The 17101-nt window shown below is 45.8% G+C and overlaps 1 protein-coding gene across 1 annotated transcript in view; it reads left to right on the plus strand.

Moving 5' to 3' along the window:
* The first annotated feature begins 2547 nt into the window (after positions 1-2547).
* Positions 2548-17101, plus strand: part of SGCA (sarcoglycan alpha) — an 86625-nt gene continuing 72071 nt past the window's right edge. Inside the window, exon 1 of the mRNA XM_077252544.1 lies at positions 2548-2671. Within this exon, the coding sequence (XP_077108659.1) occupies positions 2608-2671 (64 nt within the window). The 5' untranslated portion in view covers positions 2548-2607. The remainder of the gene's footprint in view (positions 2672-17101) is intronic.

The raw sequence follows: 17101 nt of genomic DNA on the forward strand, positions 1-17101 counted from the left end.
GATTCTCCCTCACACGTTGAAGAACCTGCTGAACTGCTCATCTGTGGAGGCCAGATCAGAGGAAAATACTAGAATATCGTTTAGATACACGACTACACAGAAATAAAGCAGGTCCCAGAAGATGATGTTGACGAATTCTTGAAAAACTGCTGGTGCATTACTGAGACCGAAAGGCACCACTCAGTTTTCATAATGTCCGTCCCTGGTGTTAAAAGCCATCTTCCATTCGTCTCCCGGTGAATTCGGATTAGGTTGTAGGCGCCCCTTAAGTCTAATTTGGTGAAGATCCTGGCACCTCTTAATCAGTCGAACAACTCAGCAATCAATGGGATAGGGTACTTATTCTTGACCATGATCTGGTTGAGACCTCGATAGTCAATACAAGGTCGGAGTGATCCATCCTTTTTCTTAACGAAGAAAAACCCGGCCCCAGCAGGAGAGGAGGATTTCTGAATGAACCCCCTGGCCAAATTCTCCTGAATGTAGTTCGACATAGCTTGAGTCTCAGCTGGGGACAGAGGGTAAATTCGTCCCCTAGGGTGTGTAGATCCGGGAATCAAGTCAATAGGGCAGTCATACAGCCTGTGGGGTGGCAAAGTCTCTGCTTCCTTCTTGTCAAAAACATTGGCAAAGGACCAATAGGAAGATGGCAAACCGGGCAGCGATGCTGGAAAAGACGGGGCCTTAACCGGACTTACAGGAGCCAGACACTTCTCATGACAGGAGTGTCCCCAGCGAGCACCTCTCCAGTTCTCCAATCCAACACAGGTTCGTGCTGCCATAGCCATGGTGGGTCTAAGAGAAAGGAGTGAGACATGTGGAAAAGAACATAGAAGGCAATCTTCTCAGTATGAAGCATCCTAATACGGACCTCTAGCGGCTCAGTAGCCAGACGAACCATCTTCCATGGACAGATGTTATTGGCAGGGGGTTCTTGAGCGGATAAACTGGGATTTGGAACTGATTCACTATCGCCTGGAGGATAACATTTCCGGCTGCCCCGGAATCCAAATACGCCGACTCAACAAATTGGGATTCACCGGATGTCACGTCTACCATAAGGTTCAGAGGTAGGGAGATGTCCTTTCTGTCTAAGGAGACTTCTCCTACCACCACTAGATACTGGAGCTTCTCCGGTCTCACCGGGCAGACTCAAATGGACTGACCCATAACTCCACAATACAGGCACTGGCCTTTAGTGTGACGATCCCTCAGTCGCTGTCTAGCAAGGGCAATGTGTTCTATCTGCATAGGTTCCGATGAGTCCTCGACAAGGGAGGGCAAAGGAACAGGCGGTCCTTGAAAAGACAGAGCCAGACGCCATTGTTCTCTTTCATGTGCCACCTCACTAGCACGCTCACGGAAGCGGAGGTCTATACGGATGGCGAGGGAGATCAGGTCATCGAAGGTAGTTGGTAGGTCTCGACCGGCTAACTCATCCTTAATATCTCCAGAAAGCCCTTCCCAGAATGTCGCCACCAAAGCTTCGTTATTCCATCTGAGTTTGGACTCCAGGGTGCGAAAGCGTACCGCATATTGCCCCACAGAAGAATTGGACTGACATAAACAGAGAAGAGCGGAAGCTGCTGAGGTGGTTCGCCCAGGTTCATCGAACACTTTGCAAAAAGCTTCCAAGAAGGCAGGCAAATTGGAGATGATCGGATCCTCTCTCTCCCATAATGTGTTCAATCACACCTCGCCTCCATAGTGCGACATAAGGAACACTACTTTTGCTCAGTCCAAAGGGAAGTGGTGCAGGAGAAGTTCAAAATGTAGCCGGCACTAATTGATGAACCTGCAGCAGTGTTTCGGATTGCGAGTCGGGGACCTGGATCTTGAACTAAGCAAACTGGGAAGTCTCTGAAAAAAACATGGCTGCTTCAACATGCTGAAACTCAGTAGGGATGCTTAAAGCCTCCAACTTAGTGGTTAAAGACTGCAGCAAAGCTCCTGGTACATGGTCCGAATCGGGAGGATCCGGGGTACAGCGGGATCCATGGCCTGAGCAATCTGTCACGGACGTGGTTTGTGGAACCACCGTGCCACGGACCATGGAGAGCCTGGAGGGGCGTGACTAAGTGAACACCTGACTGTTCACTAGAGCCTCTGATGGTGAGGTTAGACTTGACTCCCGATGAATGCCAGGTGCCACTCCAGGACAGACCAATGGACGTGCAGCAGCTGGGCCCAGAGGACAGACTGGAGGGAGCAGCTGGCAGAGTTTGTATTAGAATGCAGCAGGCAGTTCGCATCCGAGTGCAGCAGAGAGTGTTTGTATCAAACTGCAGCAGGCAGTGTTTGTATCAGAGTGCAGCTGACAGGATCTGCAGTTGAGTGCAGCAGGCAGGATCTACAGTTGAGTGCAGCAGGCAGGATTTGTAGTTGAGTGCAGCAGGCAGGATCTGCAGTTGAGTGCTGCAAGCAGGGTCTGGAATGCAACCTTACACAACTTAGACTGTGAAACAGGAAGGTTGCTAAGGCACCTCTCCAGTGGGAAGGAAGCAATATATACATAATGTCCCACAGCCATTGGCTGGGGAGGAAATAGCAAGTGCACATGCTGTCCCGCTAAGAGGGCAGGAGCACACGCGCACGTGCCCTAAGGACATGGCTAGAAAACCAGCTGGAAGCATGCAGAGCATGGGGAAGGGAAGAACTGTCTGCAGCATGGGTAAGTGAAGAGACACATTGGAGACTATGCCTGTCAGAACAGGGATCAGGCGTGGTGCTAACGGTCCGTTCTCTGTTAACAGAAATATAGTCGACTTCCACTTTACTGGTAGCACAAAGTCTCTGGAAAAGCGAAAAGGATCCTTGCATCCCAAAAGAAATTCAGCAAATTCTTCGCTCCCAAATCCAAATCCCCCCCTTCTGAGCCCCAATGTGCCCAAACAACATTTGGTGCCCACATGTGTGGCATTTCTGTAATGATGAAAGCCTGCCTAATTTACAGGTGCGTTTGTTCAGAAGCATGAGCTGGGCATAATATATGGGTACTACAACATACTGATCACTACAATGGCAGATTGCAAATTTCACTCAGCAACATCCACTGCTGTTTGTTTCTTTAAAACACCCATGGAGTCAAAATCATCACTATGTCTGTAGATAAATTCCCAAAGGGTTATAATTTCCAAAATGGGGTCACTTGAAGGGCTATTCTGCTTTAGGCCAGTCTCACACGTCCAGATAATTCCGGTACCGGAAACAATCGGTACCGGAATTATCCGTGTCCGTGTGCCCCTACGTTTCTGGTGTACATCAGTGTGGCACACGTGCGGCACACGTGTGCCCACTGGGTACCACATGCACCGTGCTGGGTACCACACGAAACCACAAAACCGCAAAAAATCAATGACATCTGCACAGATGCATTGATTTTAATGTGTCTACGTGTGTCAGTGGCTCCGGTACATTAGGAAACTGTCACCTCCCGTACCGGAGCCACTGACGTGTGAAACCGGCCTTACTAGCACTTAGGAGCTCTGTATATGGAGTCCTCAAACTGTTCTAGGAAAATCTGCACTCCAGGAGGCAAATAGCGCTCCATCCCTCCTGAGTCTCTCCGTGAGGCTAAACAGTACTGTACATCCACATATAGGGCTTTTCTACATTCAGCAGAAATTGTGGAACAAATTTTTACCCATTTCCCAGTATGAAAATGTAAAACTTGGGGCTAACACACAATTTTGGTGGTAAATATGTAAATAATTTTTTCTTCACTGCCCAATGGTATAAAAGTCTGTGACACACCTGTGGTGGCAATATAATCAGTGCACCCCTGGATGAATTCTTTGAAAGGTTTCGCTTGTAAAATGGGGTCATCTATGGGGAGTTCTGCTGCGTTGGCACCTCAGGGGCTCTGCCAATGTGACATGGCACTCTCAAACAAGTGCAGCAAAATCTGCACTGTAATATGGCATTTCTTCCCTTCTGAGCTTTGCACTGTTCCTCAAAGTAGTTTTCGACAACATATGGTGTATCCGTGACTCAGGAGAAATTGCACAACAAATTTTGGGGTCCTTTTTCTCCTGTTACACTTGTGAAAATACAAAATTTGGAGATAAAAAAGATTTTTGAAGGAAAAAATTTCATTTTTTTTTTTTCACGGCTCTACGTTATAAATTTCTGTGAAACACCTGTGGGTTCAAGGTGCTCAGTACACATCTAGATAAGGTCCCTAAGGGGTCTAGTTTCCAAAATGGGGTCACTTGGGGGGGGTTTCCACTGTTTAGTCACATCAGGGGGTTTCCAAACATGACATGGCATCCGCTATCTATGCCAGTAAATTTTACATTCAAAAAGTGAAATGGCGCTCCGTCCCTTCCGAGCCCTGCCGTGCGCCCAAACAGTAGATTTCCCCCACATATGGGGTATCGGCATGCTTGGGAGAAATTGCACAACAAAATATATGGTTCATTTTCTCCTGTTATCCTTGTGAAAGTAAAAAAAAAAAAATGTCTAAAGGAAATTTTTTGTGAAAGAAAAGATGATGTACAATAACAAATTGTATTGTGGTACCGTGTTAGCCAGAAAAATCGATGTGAATACTTTTCTGCCTAATGATGACAGAAGTATTCTAGGAGTGATACCTTTATTGGCTATCCAGAAAATAATATGTTTGCAAGCATTCAGAGCACAGTGGCTCCTTCTTCAGGCAAGATTACAAATCTGTGAAAGAAAAGTAAATGTTTATTTTTTCCTTCCACATTCCAAAAATTCCTGTAAAGCACCTGAAGGGTTAATAAACTTCTTGAATGTGGTTTTGAGTACCTTGAGGGGTGTAGTTTTTAGAATTATGTCAATTTTGGGTATTTTCTATCGTAGGCTCCTCAAAGTCACTTCAAATGTGATGTGGTCCCTAAAAAAATGGTTTTGCAAATTTTGTTGTAAAAATAGAAAATCACTGGTCAACTTTTAACCCTTATAACAACCTTAAAAAAAAAATATTTCAAAAATTGTGTCGATGTAAAGTAGATGCAACACCCGCTAGGGCCGTGGAGTCCTCGGAACCTGGTGGGACGATTCTTAAAGGGGTGGTCACGGCAGCAGTCACCCGGCCCTTGGCCCTGGGCGCGCAATTAAAGGGGATGGATGATGGAAAGTAATAATGTTTATATAAAAAAAACTTTGTTGAAGTTTTGGTAGCAGCTTGGAAATATATTTCTTTTTGGGAGCGCTGTCCCGGCCGGTGGCACACGTTCCCTGGGCCTCCTCTCCAGTGGTACACAAGCGTTGGCAGACTCGCGATCAAAACCTGCGTTGCAGCCGTACGCCAGCAGGACCTTGTGTGATATCAACTGTCACGTGACCAGCAGAAGTGTTTTGGAGAACACGGTCTCCTTCTTCACAGTCAGAACCCCTGCTTTGAGGTGGGTTCCGGCGGTGAGTCGGCATGAAAGCCGGGAAATATCAGCTGTTTTGTACAACTGACATGTGCCCGCAATAGCGGCGGGTGGAATCGCGATCCACCCGCCACTATTAACTAGTTAAATGCCGCTGTCAAACGCTGACAGCGGCATTTAACTAGCAATTCCGACCATTGGGCCAGAAATACGTGCATCGCTGCCCTGCGTCATGTGATCGGGGGTCAGCGATGCATCGGCATAACAACCAGAGATCTATTGAAGACCTCTATGGCTGTTGATGCCGGACTGCTGTGAGCGCCACCCTGTGGTTGGCGCTCATAGCAATGCAGTAAATCTACTACATAGGAGCGATCTGAGCATCGCTCCTATGTAGCAGAGCTGATCGAGTTGTGCTAGCTTCTAGCCTTCCATGGAGGCTACTGAAGCATGGCAAAAGTGAAAAAAAAAAAAAATATATAAAAGTTTAAATCACCCCCCATTCAAAATAAAACAATAAAAAAAAATCAAACCTTCACATATTTGGTATTGCCGCATTCAGAATCACCCGATCTATCAATAAAAAAAGGATTAACCTGATCGCTAAATGATGTAGCGATCAAAAGAATGTATCTGCACCAAAATGGTATAATTTAAAAAAAGCAGCTCGGCACGCAAAAAATAAGCCCTCACCCGATCACGAAAAATGGAAACGCTACTGGTATCGGAATATTGCGGGTTTTTTTGTTTGTTTTTTAAAGCAAAGTGTGGATTTTTTTTTTACCACTTAGATAAAAAAGAACCTAGATATGTTTGGGGTCTATGAACTCGTAAGGACCTGGAGAATCATAAAGGAAGATCAGTTTTAGCATTTAGTGAACCTAACAAAAAAGCCAAACAAAAAACAAGTGTGGGATTGCACTTTATTTTGCATTGCAATTTCACCGCACTTGGAATTTTTTTTCTGTTTTCTAGTACACGACATGCTAAAACCAATGATTTCATTCAAAAGTACAACTTGTCCCGCAAAAAATAAGCCCTCACATGGCCATGTTGATGGAAAAATAAAAAAGTAATGGCTCTGGGAAGGAGGGGAGCGAAAAACGAAAACGAAAAAAAAACGAAAAAACCTGTGGTCATGAAGGGGTTAAAATTGGGTAATTTTCAAAAAAATGTACATAAAATATTTCTGTGAAATTTTTAATATTTTACATTACATTTTTTCAGTTTTTTTACATAAATAAATGCAAGTCATATCAAAGATATTTTACCATTACCATGAAGTACAATATGTCTCGAGAAACCAATCTCCGAATCAGTGGGATCCATTGAAACGTTCCTGAATTATGACCTCATAAATTAACAGTGGTCAGAATTGTAAAAATTGGCCTGTCATAAAGGTGAAAATAGACTACGGGGTGAAGGGTTAAAATAAATTAATAAATAAGCACATTAATTATCACCACATACACAAATGTTTGATCCATCACAATTTATCATTTTATTTAACTCGTACAATGAAAAGTGTAAGGCAAAAAATATCTTAAAAATGTTGTATGAACCCCAAAATGGTATCCGTAAAGAAAAGTCAGCTCACCATGCAAAGAAAACCAAGTCCTCACCCAGCACCATTTATAGAAAAATAAAAAAAAGTTATATGCAAATTGCCTCTTCTGAGAAAAAGAGGACTTAAACTCTATAGCGCCACCTGTTGGAAGTAGCGATCCTACAAGTCACAATCAGCCCTTTAACGAGTCGTGCAATATGACTTAGGATAAAAGCCAAATTAGTATCTCAATTCGCAGACATGGTGTTTCGGGCTGTTGGCCCTCGTCAGTGCGAAGCATGAGAACTGATTTGGCTACGTGAGAGGCTCTGGACTGGGGTCTAAGGGGTATCGTTTCTCCTTATGGAGAGTGACATACCATTTCTGGCTTGTCAAGGTAAGGAGGCTTATTCGCCGTGCAATGCTCCTCTGGGAAATATAATATGCAAATTGCCTCTTCTGAGAAAAAGAGGACTTAAACTCTATAGTGCCACCTGCTGCGAATAAGCCTCCTTACCTTGACAAGCCAGCTGGTATGTCACTCTCCATAAGGAGAAACGATACCCCTTAGACCCCAGTTCAGAGCCTCTCACCTAGCCAAATCAGTTCTCATGCTTTGCACTGACGAGGGCCAACAGCCTGAAACACTGTGTCTGCGAATTGAGATACTGATTTGGCTTTTCTCCTAAAGGTACCGTCACACTAAACGATATAGCTAGCGATCCGTGACGTTGCAGCGTCCTGGCTAGCGATATCGTTGAGTGTGACACGCAGCAGTGATCAGGATCCTGCTGTGATATCGCTGGTCGTTGATTAAAGTTCAGAACTTTATTTGGTCGTCAGATCGCCGTGTATCGTCGTGTTTGACAGCAAAAGCAACGATACCAGCGATGTTTTACAATAGTAACCAGGGTAAATATCGGGTTACTAAGCGCAGGGCCGCGCTTAGTAACCCGATGTTTACCCTGGTTACCAGTGTAAAATGTAAAAAAACAAACAGTACATACTCACCTTCGCGTCCCCCGGCGTCCGCTTCCTGCACTGACTGAGCGCCGGCCATAAAGTGAAAGCACAGCACAGCGGTGACGTCACCGCTCTGCTGTTAGGGCCGGCACTCAGTCAGTGCAGGAAGCGGACAGCGGGGGACTCGAAGGTGAGTATGTACTGTTTGTTTTTTTACATTTTACACTGGTAACCAGGGTAAACATCGGGTTACTAAGCGCGGCCCTGCGCTTAGCAACCCGATGTTTACCCTGGTTACCCAGGGACCTTGGCATCGTTGGTCGCTGGAGAGCGGTCTGTGTGACAGCTCTCCAGCGACCAAACAGCGACGCTGCAGCGATCGGCATCGTTGTCTGTATCGCTGCAGCGTCGCTTAGTGTGACGGTACCTTAAGTCATATTGCACGACTCGTTAAAAGGGTTGATTGTGACTTGTAGGATCGCTACTTCCAACAGGTGGCGCTATAGAGTTTTAAGTCCTCTTTTTCTCAGAAGAGGCAATTTGCATATTATATTTCCCAGAGGAGCATTGCACGGCTAATAAGCCTCCTTACCTTGACAAGCCAGAGATGGTATGTCACTCTCCATAAGGAGAAACCATACCCCTTAAAAAAAAGTTGTGAGTCTCTGATTTCAGATTTTTTTCACTACTTAAATAACAAAAAACCTATAATGTATATATTTGGTATTGTCACAATCGTACTGAGCTGAAGAATCATGTCACCAGGTAATTTTAACCACAAAATAAAAATAATGCAAAAAGAAATGGTGTAATTGTGCTTTTTCACAATTTCACTGTATTTGGTATTTTCCCCCCATTTTTCACTACATTATAAGGTTAGTTGAATGGCGACCTTCAAACGTACAATTCGTCCTGCAAAAAAAAAAATCCTCAAATAGTTATGTTGGAAGAAAAATAAAAAACAGTTGACTCTTGGCGTAACGAGAGGAAAAAAAAAAAGGAAATAATTTTGATACCAATTGTACACGGGCTGAATGCAGCATTCTATATACTCATATGCAGGAGCATCATGTTTCCGGCTAGATCCCATGCATACTTTAAATAGTGAGTCAGCCTGCAGAGCTCTTTTCGTCCCGAGATGCAGCCAGTGACAGAAATCTGTTTTTTAGAGCATGTGATGGTCCAGTGCCCAAAACAACTAAGGCTACTTTCACACTAGTGTCGGGCTCGGCCCGTCGCGGTGCGTCGGGCCGAGGTTACTGACGCTAGCGTTTGATGCGCCGCACAACGGGTGCAGCGGATGCATTTCACCGGCGCATCCGCTGCCCCATTGTGAGGTGCGGGGAGGGGGGTCGGAAAAAGCGTTACATGTAACGTTTTTTGCTCCCGGCGGTCCGCCACAACACGGCGCAACCGTCGCAAGACAGTTGCGACGTGTGACAATACGTCGCAATGCGTCGGTAATGTTACTCTATGGGGCAAAAACGCATCCTGCAAACAACTTTGCAGGATGCGTTTTTTCCCCTAAACGACCCATTGTGACGTATTCAAAAAACGCCAGTGTGAAAGTAGCCTAACACTTTGCTGACCATTAATTTTGAATTTACACAGTAATTGTCTTAGTCTCAGTGATAACTTATAAGGCCCCTTTCACACATCAAGTTTTTGCCGTTAGGTACAATCCGGCAAATTTTGAAAAAAACGGATCCGGCAAATGTTGCCGCCGGATCCGTTTTTTCTCATAGACTTGTATTAGCGCCGGATTGCGACGGATGGCCTCACGTTTCATCCGTTTTTTGCTTTATCTGTTGAAAATTAGTTTTCCGGCGGCTGGAGAAAAAGTATAGAGGAACGTTTTTTCAGTCCAGCGAAGAAACACACAGCGATGGATCCGACGAAAAACGGATGAAACATGAGGTGAAATGATGGAATCCGGCGACCGATTCCATTTTCTTTAAAGTAATCGTGCATTTTCCATTCTGAAAAAATGCATTCTCTCTCGGATCCAGAGGAAAAACGGATCCGTTGCATCAGTTTTTCACTATTTGCAAAAACTGATGTGTGAAAGGGGCTTTAGTTGCTTACTCTAACTTCCTGCTTTGCCTATGCTAAAGCATATTCAAGGCTGCAGTGCAAAGTTTATAGACAGAATTGATACAGTAGATGTTTTTTAGATTACACACAGAAAATAAATTACTGTATACATATACTCAAATATAAGCCGACCCGAGTATAAGCCGAGGCACCTAATTTTACCACAAAAAAACTGAGAAAACTTATTGACTCGAGTATAAGCCGGGTATGCATTGTCCCCTCATCCCCATCCTGGTCTGCAAGGCCTCCTCATCCATATCCTGGACTGCATGGCTCCTCATCCCCATCCTGGTGTGCATGGCTCCTCATCCCCATCCTGGTCTGTGCAGCACCCCAGAGTCCTGGTCGTTGCAGTACTGTTGCTCCGCCACTAAGGGGGGCTATGGTACGTCTGATGGCACTGAAGGAGTTCACCTGACCAGGTATCACAGACACCAATACATTTCACAGTCTGGCCTCCAGGGGGAGCTAAGGGCACTATGCATTAGGCCACTCCTCACAGTCTGGTAAAACTGGGGGTTGGATAGGAAGTTAGAGGAGAAAGCTGACTGGGTTGGAACCAGGCAACACCTTGTGGCAGAGGGTGTTGTAGGGGAAGATTCAGAGGGGTCCCTGTCAGGGGTGGGATCCTGACAGAGGCCTAGCAACCAGAGAGAACGTTACGGGACCGCGCCTGCACGATATAGCGGCGGTACCCCAAGAAAGGACAAGAAGCGAGGTTTATTGTGCTGAGTGAGAAACGAGATCAACGCAACAAGGAGAATACCAGTAGGAGTCGTGCTGTAAGACGAGAGACGAGACAACATCCTACTGAGGCGCGTAACCGGTGGCCGGAACGCCGAGGAAGTATAGAGCTCCAGGCCAAACTTCAAACCTACGGCAGGACAGTCAGTTATAGGCGGGCTGTCTCACCCAATTGACCTAGGAAGACACAGGAGGGGTAACAACAGGAGTGGGGCGACGCTAGAGTCCCGGAAGAGCTCCGAGCCTCCCCGTCATACGGGTGCGTCCTAACCATAAGATCTGGGGGACGTGGAAGAACATCAGAATCGAGTTGTGAGGGAACACGAGAAACAGACACAACAGTTGTGGGGACTATCCCGTAAGCACAGCAGGGGAGGACCACAACACACAAGCGCTAGAAGGTAGGCACAGATTTCCACCTGCAAAGGGAGCTCTGGATGTGCCATCGGACCGGCCAGGCTTGCGCGGCCCGGTTAACCGTATTCCGGATTGAGGATCCTGAAGCCTTCAGTAAAGAGGTAAAGAGACTGCAACCTGGTGTCCTCGTTATCGACCGCGACCGGCACTTCACAGTATCATCACCACCCACACCCTCCATTGGGCGCCCCTCAGCAGGGTCACGGACCGGGTCTAGCCACCATGACAACCCCAGAGCAGAGACTCAGAGGCCCGGTATCGGGTACCCCTCGGCCCTGCGGCAGTGGGGGCGCTACATCTGCATGACCCCCTCATCCATATCCTGGTCTGCATGGGCTTCTCATCCCTATCCTGGTATGCATGGCTCCTCATCCCTATCCTGGTATGCATGGCTCTTTATCCCTATCCTGGTATGCATGGCCCCATCAGAAAAACATAACAAAATAAACCATCCTACTTACCATCCCTGTACTCCCTCGCAGCGTCTTGTTCTGGTGCCAGCACCTGCAGCAGCCGGGCGATCACGTGTGCCCGCTGCTTAACAGAATGAATATTCACTGCCCTCCATGCCCATGGGAGTGGAGAGGAGTGAATATTCATTTCTTTTAACCCCTTCCCGACATGTGACGGTATAGTACGTCACATGTCGGGACCCCCGCTTTGATGTGCGCTCCGGCGGTGAGCGCACATCAAAGTCGCGACATGTCAGCTGTTTTTTACAGCTGACATGTGCGCGCAATAGCGGCGGGTGAAATCGCGATCACCCGCCGCTATTAACTAGTTGTTAGTAGTGTGTATGTGCAAAATTTCTGCGCTGTAGCTGCTGAAATAAAGGGTTAAATGGCGGAAAAAATTGGCGTGGGCTCCCGCGCAATTTTCTCCGCCAGAATGGTAAAGCCAGTGACCGAGGGCAGATATTAATAGCCAGGAGAGGGTCCATGGTTATTGCCCCCCCCCCGTGGCTAAAAACATCTGCCCCCAGCCACCCCAGAAAAGGCACATCTGGAAGATGCGCCTATTCTGGCACTTGGCCACTCTCTTCCCACTCCCTGTAGCGGTGGGATATGGGGTAATGAAGGGTTAATGCCACCTTGCTATTGGAAGGTGACATTAAGCCAGATTAATAATGGAGAGGCGTCAATTATGTCACCTATCCATTATTAATCCAATAGTACGAAAGGGTTAAAAAACACACACACACATGATTAAAAAGGATTTTAATGAAATAAACACAGCGGTTGTGGTAATAATTTATTGTTCTCTCAATCCATCAGGAACACCCTCGCTTGGAAAAATAATAAACGCACAAGATACATACCCTCTGGTGAACCGTCTCGTCCCACGAAGTAATCCATCTGAAGGGGTTAACTAATATTACAGGCAGGAGCCCTGCTAAATGCAGCTGTGCTCCGTGCTTGTAATTCCCCAGCGAATGAATGAAATGTAGGTCATTGACCTACATTTCCTTCAGTCGCGGTGAGGCGCCCTCTGGTGGATGTTCTCATGAACTGCAGCCTGGGAACTTTTTCCCACACTCCAGGTCATATGAGAACATCCACCAGGGGGCGCGTCACCGCGACTGAAGGAAATGTAGGTCAATGACCTACATTTCATTCATTCGCCGGGGATTACAGGCACGGAGCACAGCTGCATTTAGCAGGGCTCCTGCCTGTAATATTAGTTAACCCCTTCAGATGGATTACTTCGTGGGACGAGACGGTTCACCAGAAGGTATGTATCTTGTGCGTTTATTATTTTGCCAAGCGAGGGTGTTCCTGATGGATTGAGAGAACAATAAATTATTACAACAACCGCTGTGTTTATTTCATTAAACTACTTTTAAATCATGTGTGTGTGTGTTTTTTAACCCTTTCCAACAATTGGATTAATAATGGATAGGTGTCATAATTGACGCCTCTCCATTATTAATCTGGCTTAATGTCACCTTACAATAGCAAGGTGGCATTAACCCTTCATTACCCCATATCCCACCGCTACAGGGAGTGGGAAGAGAGTGGCCAAGTGCCAGAATAGGCGCATCTTCCAGATGTGCCTTTTCTGGGGTGGCTGGGGGCAGATGTTTTTAGCCACGGGGGGGCCAATAACCATGGACCCTCTCCTGGCTATTAATATCTGCCCTCGGTCACTGGCTTTACCATTCTGGCGGAGAAAATTGCGCGGGAGCCCACGCCAATTTTTTCCGCCATTTAACCCTTTATTTCAGCAGCTACAGCGCTGAAATTTTGCACATACACACTACTAACATTAGTAGTGTGGAATATGCAAAAAAAAAGGGGATATGAGATGGTTTACTGTATGTAAACCATGTCTCATATCCTGTCGGGTTTGTGCAGGAGAAATGAGAAGCCGGCAATTGAATTACCGGCTTTTCACAGATATCACGCTGTAGTAAATATAAATACAGAATATATATATATGTGTCTCAATGACATATATATATATATATATATATATATATATATATATATACTGTATATATGTTTTAATGAACATTTGAGCACATAAATCCATTAGATGTCGGTTTTGCAAGCCTGCGCGAAAATCTCGCAGTACGGATGCCATACGGATTACATACGGAGGATGCCATGCGCAAAATACGCTGACACACCCTGACTACGGATCAATATTTTGGGAACATTTCTCCGTATTACGGCCGTAGTACGGACGTATAATACGTGGCGTATTGTCTTACGCCCAGTGTGAGGCCGGCCTAATAGTCAACCATGGGACATACAGTAGATGGCACCTATGGGATCTTAAAGGAAATCTGATGGCTGAGGGTATGTTTCCACTTGGCGTATTTGCTGTGGATTTGATGCAGTGACCTATCCACAGCAACCAGATGTTACGCATAGTGGATGGGATTTTATGAAATCCCATCTCCACTAAGCGTGCACTGACACCTCCGCGACGTCATCCCAGGTCCTTCGCACACAGCATCCCACGGAACGGAAGGCGCCACGTGCACCACTGAGAGGCGGGAGGACTCCGGAGGCCATCAGAAGGTAAGTATATCAATATTTTTTATTTTAATTCTCTTTTTTTTTTTTACAGGGATATGGTGCCCAGTTCGTGGAGGAGGAGAGTCTCCTCTCCTCCACCCCAGGTACCAACCTCACATGATCCGCTTACTTCCCGCATGGTGGACATAGCCCAATGCGGGAAGTAAGCGGATCAATGCATTCCTATGTGTGCGGAATCCCCGTAATTCCGCAAAATAATGAACATGCTGCGTTTTTTTCCGGAATGATTTTCCGCTACGGAAAAAAATGCAGCATGTGCACAAAAATTGCGGAATGCATTCTAAAAATAGGATGCTTAATGTGAGTTTTTTTTCACGTTTTCATAGCGAAAAAACATGAAAAAAGTGAAAAATCCTGAACGTGTGCACTTAGCCTTAGTGTGTTACCACCATACGACAAGTGGGCCTATGTACCTTCAAATGCCAGGGCTGAATTTTTGTCCCAGTCCGGCCCTGGCTGGGGGCAGATGTTTTTAGCCACAGGGGGGGCCAATAACCATGGACCCTCTCCTGGCTATTAATATCTGCCCTCAGTCACTGGCTTTACCACTCTGGCGGAGAAAATTGCGCGGGAGCCCACGCCAATTTTTTCCGCCATTTAACCCTTTATTTTAGCAGCTACAGTGCACAAATTTTGCACATACACACTACTAACATTAGTAGTGTGGAATATGCAAAAAAAATGGGGATATGAGATGGTTTACTGTATGTAAACCATGTCTCATATCCTGTCGGGTTTGTGAAGGAGAAGGAAAAAGCCGGCAATTGAATTACAGACTTTTCACTAACACCGCTGCGTATTTCTCGCAAGTCACACTGCAGGTCCGTGTGGAATCCGTATTTTTCTCGCCCCCATAGACTTTCATTGGCGTATTATTTGCGCAATACGCTGACAAACGCAGCATGCTGCGATTTTGTACGGCCGTAGAAAGCCGTATAATACTGAACCGTAATATACGGCTAATAGGAGCAGCCCCATTGAGAAGCATTGTGCCGTATGTAATGCGAGTTTTACGTACGTAGTTTTTGCGCTCTTACGTACGTAAAACACGCATGTGTGACCCCGGCCTAAAAGTTAAAAAAAAAAGTAAAAAAAAATGTGAAAAAAATAAAAAAAATATAAAAGTTTAAATCACCCCCCTTTCGCCCCAATCAAAATAAATCAATTAAAAAAAACCCCAACCTACACATATTTGGTATCGCCGCGTTCAGAATCGCCCGATCTATCAATAAAAAAAAGCATTAACCTGATCGCTAAACGGCGTAATGAGAAAAAAAATCGAAACGCCAGATTTACGTTTTTTTGGTCGCCACGACATTGCATTAAAATGCAATAACGGGCGATCAAAAGAACGTATCTGCACCAAAATGCTATCATTAAAAATGCCAGCTCGGCACGCAAAAAATAAGCCCTCACCTGACCCCAGATCACGAAAAATGGAGACACTACGAGTATCGGAAAATGGCGCAATTTTGTTTTGTTTTGTTTTTTGCAAAGTTTGGAATTTTTTTTCACCACTTAGGTGAAAAATAACCTAGTCATGTTAGGTGTCTATGAACTCGTACTGACCTGGAGAATCATAATGGCAGGTCAGTTTTAGCATTTAGTGAACCTAGCAAAATAGGCAAGCAAAAAACAAGTGTGGGATTGCACTTTTTTTGCAATTTCACTGCACTTGGAATTTTTTTCCCGTTTTCTAGTACACGACATGGTAAAACCAATGATGTCGTTCAAAAGTACAACTCGTCCCGCAAAAAATAAGCCCTCACATGGCCAAATTGACGGAAAAATAAAAAAGTTATGGCTCTGGGAAGGAGGGGAGCGAAAAACGAAAACGGAAAAACGGAAAAAGCTCCGGGGGTGAAGGGGTTAAGTAGCGGCACACGTGACCGCCTGGCCGCTGCTGGAAGCCGGCGGCTGCGGCTGACACTGTGCGCGCTATTAGAGAAATGGATACTCACTGCCAGCCAGAGGCGTAGCTAGGGTTTTGGTTCAGGGGGGCGAAGCTTCTGAGTGGGCCGCTAACCACGTAAGCTTGATTACAACTCGGTGACGCACCGAAATAGTGGAGGAGAACCTCAGCCGATGACCGCGCTATTACTGAAGATAATCTCTATTTCAAGACCAACATAGATATTACCGCCATATGGTCAGTGGTAGATACCAGCCCTACAGAACGTATAAGAGATCACAGCACAGTTACAGATAATGACTTACCACTGACGTTCTTTCTGATGGAATCGTTCACTTTTTACGTCTTTTCCATCTGGCCCAGACCATCATGACAACTTGTTCCAGCCAGGACTCATCTGCAGAGATTACAACAAAGACACATTTCACTTCTCATATTCCAGCCCCATCACCATCTATTCCCAACCTGCACAAACTCCTCATCCTGCTGATGTCTCACTACTGAGCCGCTGCTGCCCTATGTGACCCTATTACTGCACCTGATACCCCAATACTGAGCCGCTGCTGCCATATGTGTCCCTATTACTGCACCTGATACCCCAATACTGAGCCGCTGCTGCCGTATGTGTCCCTATTACTGCACCTGATACCCCAATACTGAGCCGCTGCTGCCATATGTGTCCCTATTACTGCACCTGCTGTGTGGTTCTCTGTGCCTTCTAAATTCTAAAGCACCCCTCTATAATATAGTAATGCCGGGTGCAAGTGCCCTAGAAAACAGTGCCCACATTTTACCTCCTAGAAAGTAATATTGCCCTGTGTGGCCCTTTAATTGTCACAGTAACCTGAGTTCACCTATAACAATAAGTGCCCACTTCACATTGTATAATGTCCCGAGTCTGCCCCCTGTACAGCTTCCCTATACACAGTATGATGCTCTCTTATACATACCATGATGCCTCCTCACTGTAATCCACCCCCACACAGTATACTGACCCCTTAGTAGCCCCCAAACTGTTTGATGGCTTCAGCACTGT

This window comes from Ranitomeya variabilis, chromosome 4 (genome assembly GCF_051348905.1).
Source record: "Ranitomeya variabilis isolate aRanVar5 chromosome 4, aRanVar5.hap1, whole genome shotgun sequence".
Lineage (NCBI taxonomy): Eukaryota > Metazoa > Chordata > Amphibia > Anura > Dendrobatidae > Ranitomeya > Ranitomeya variabilis.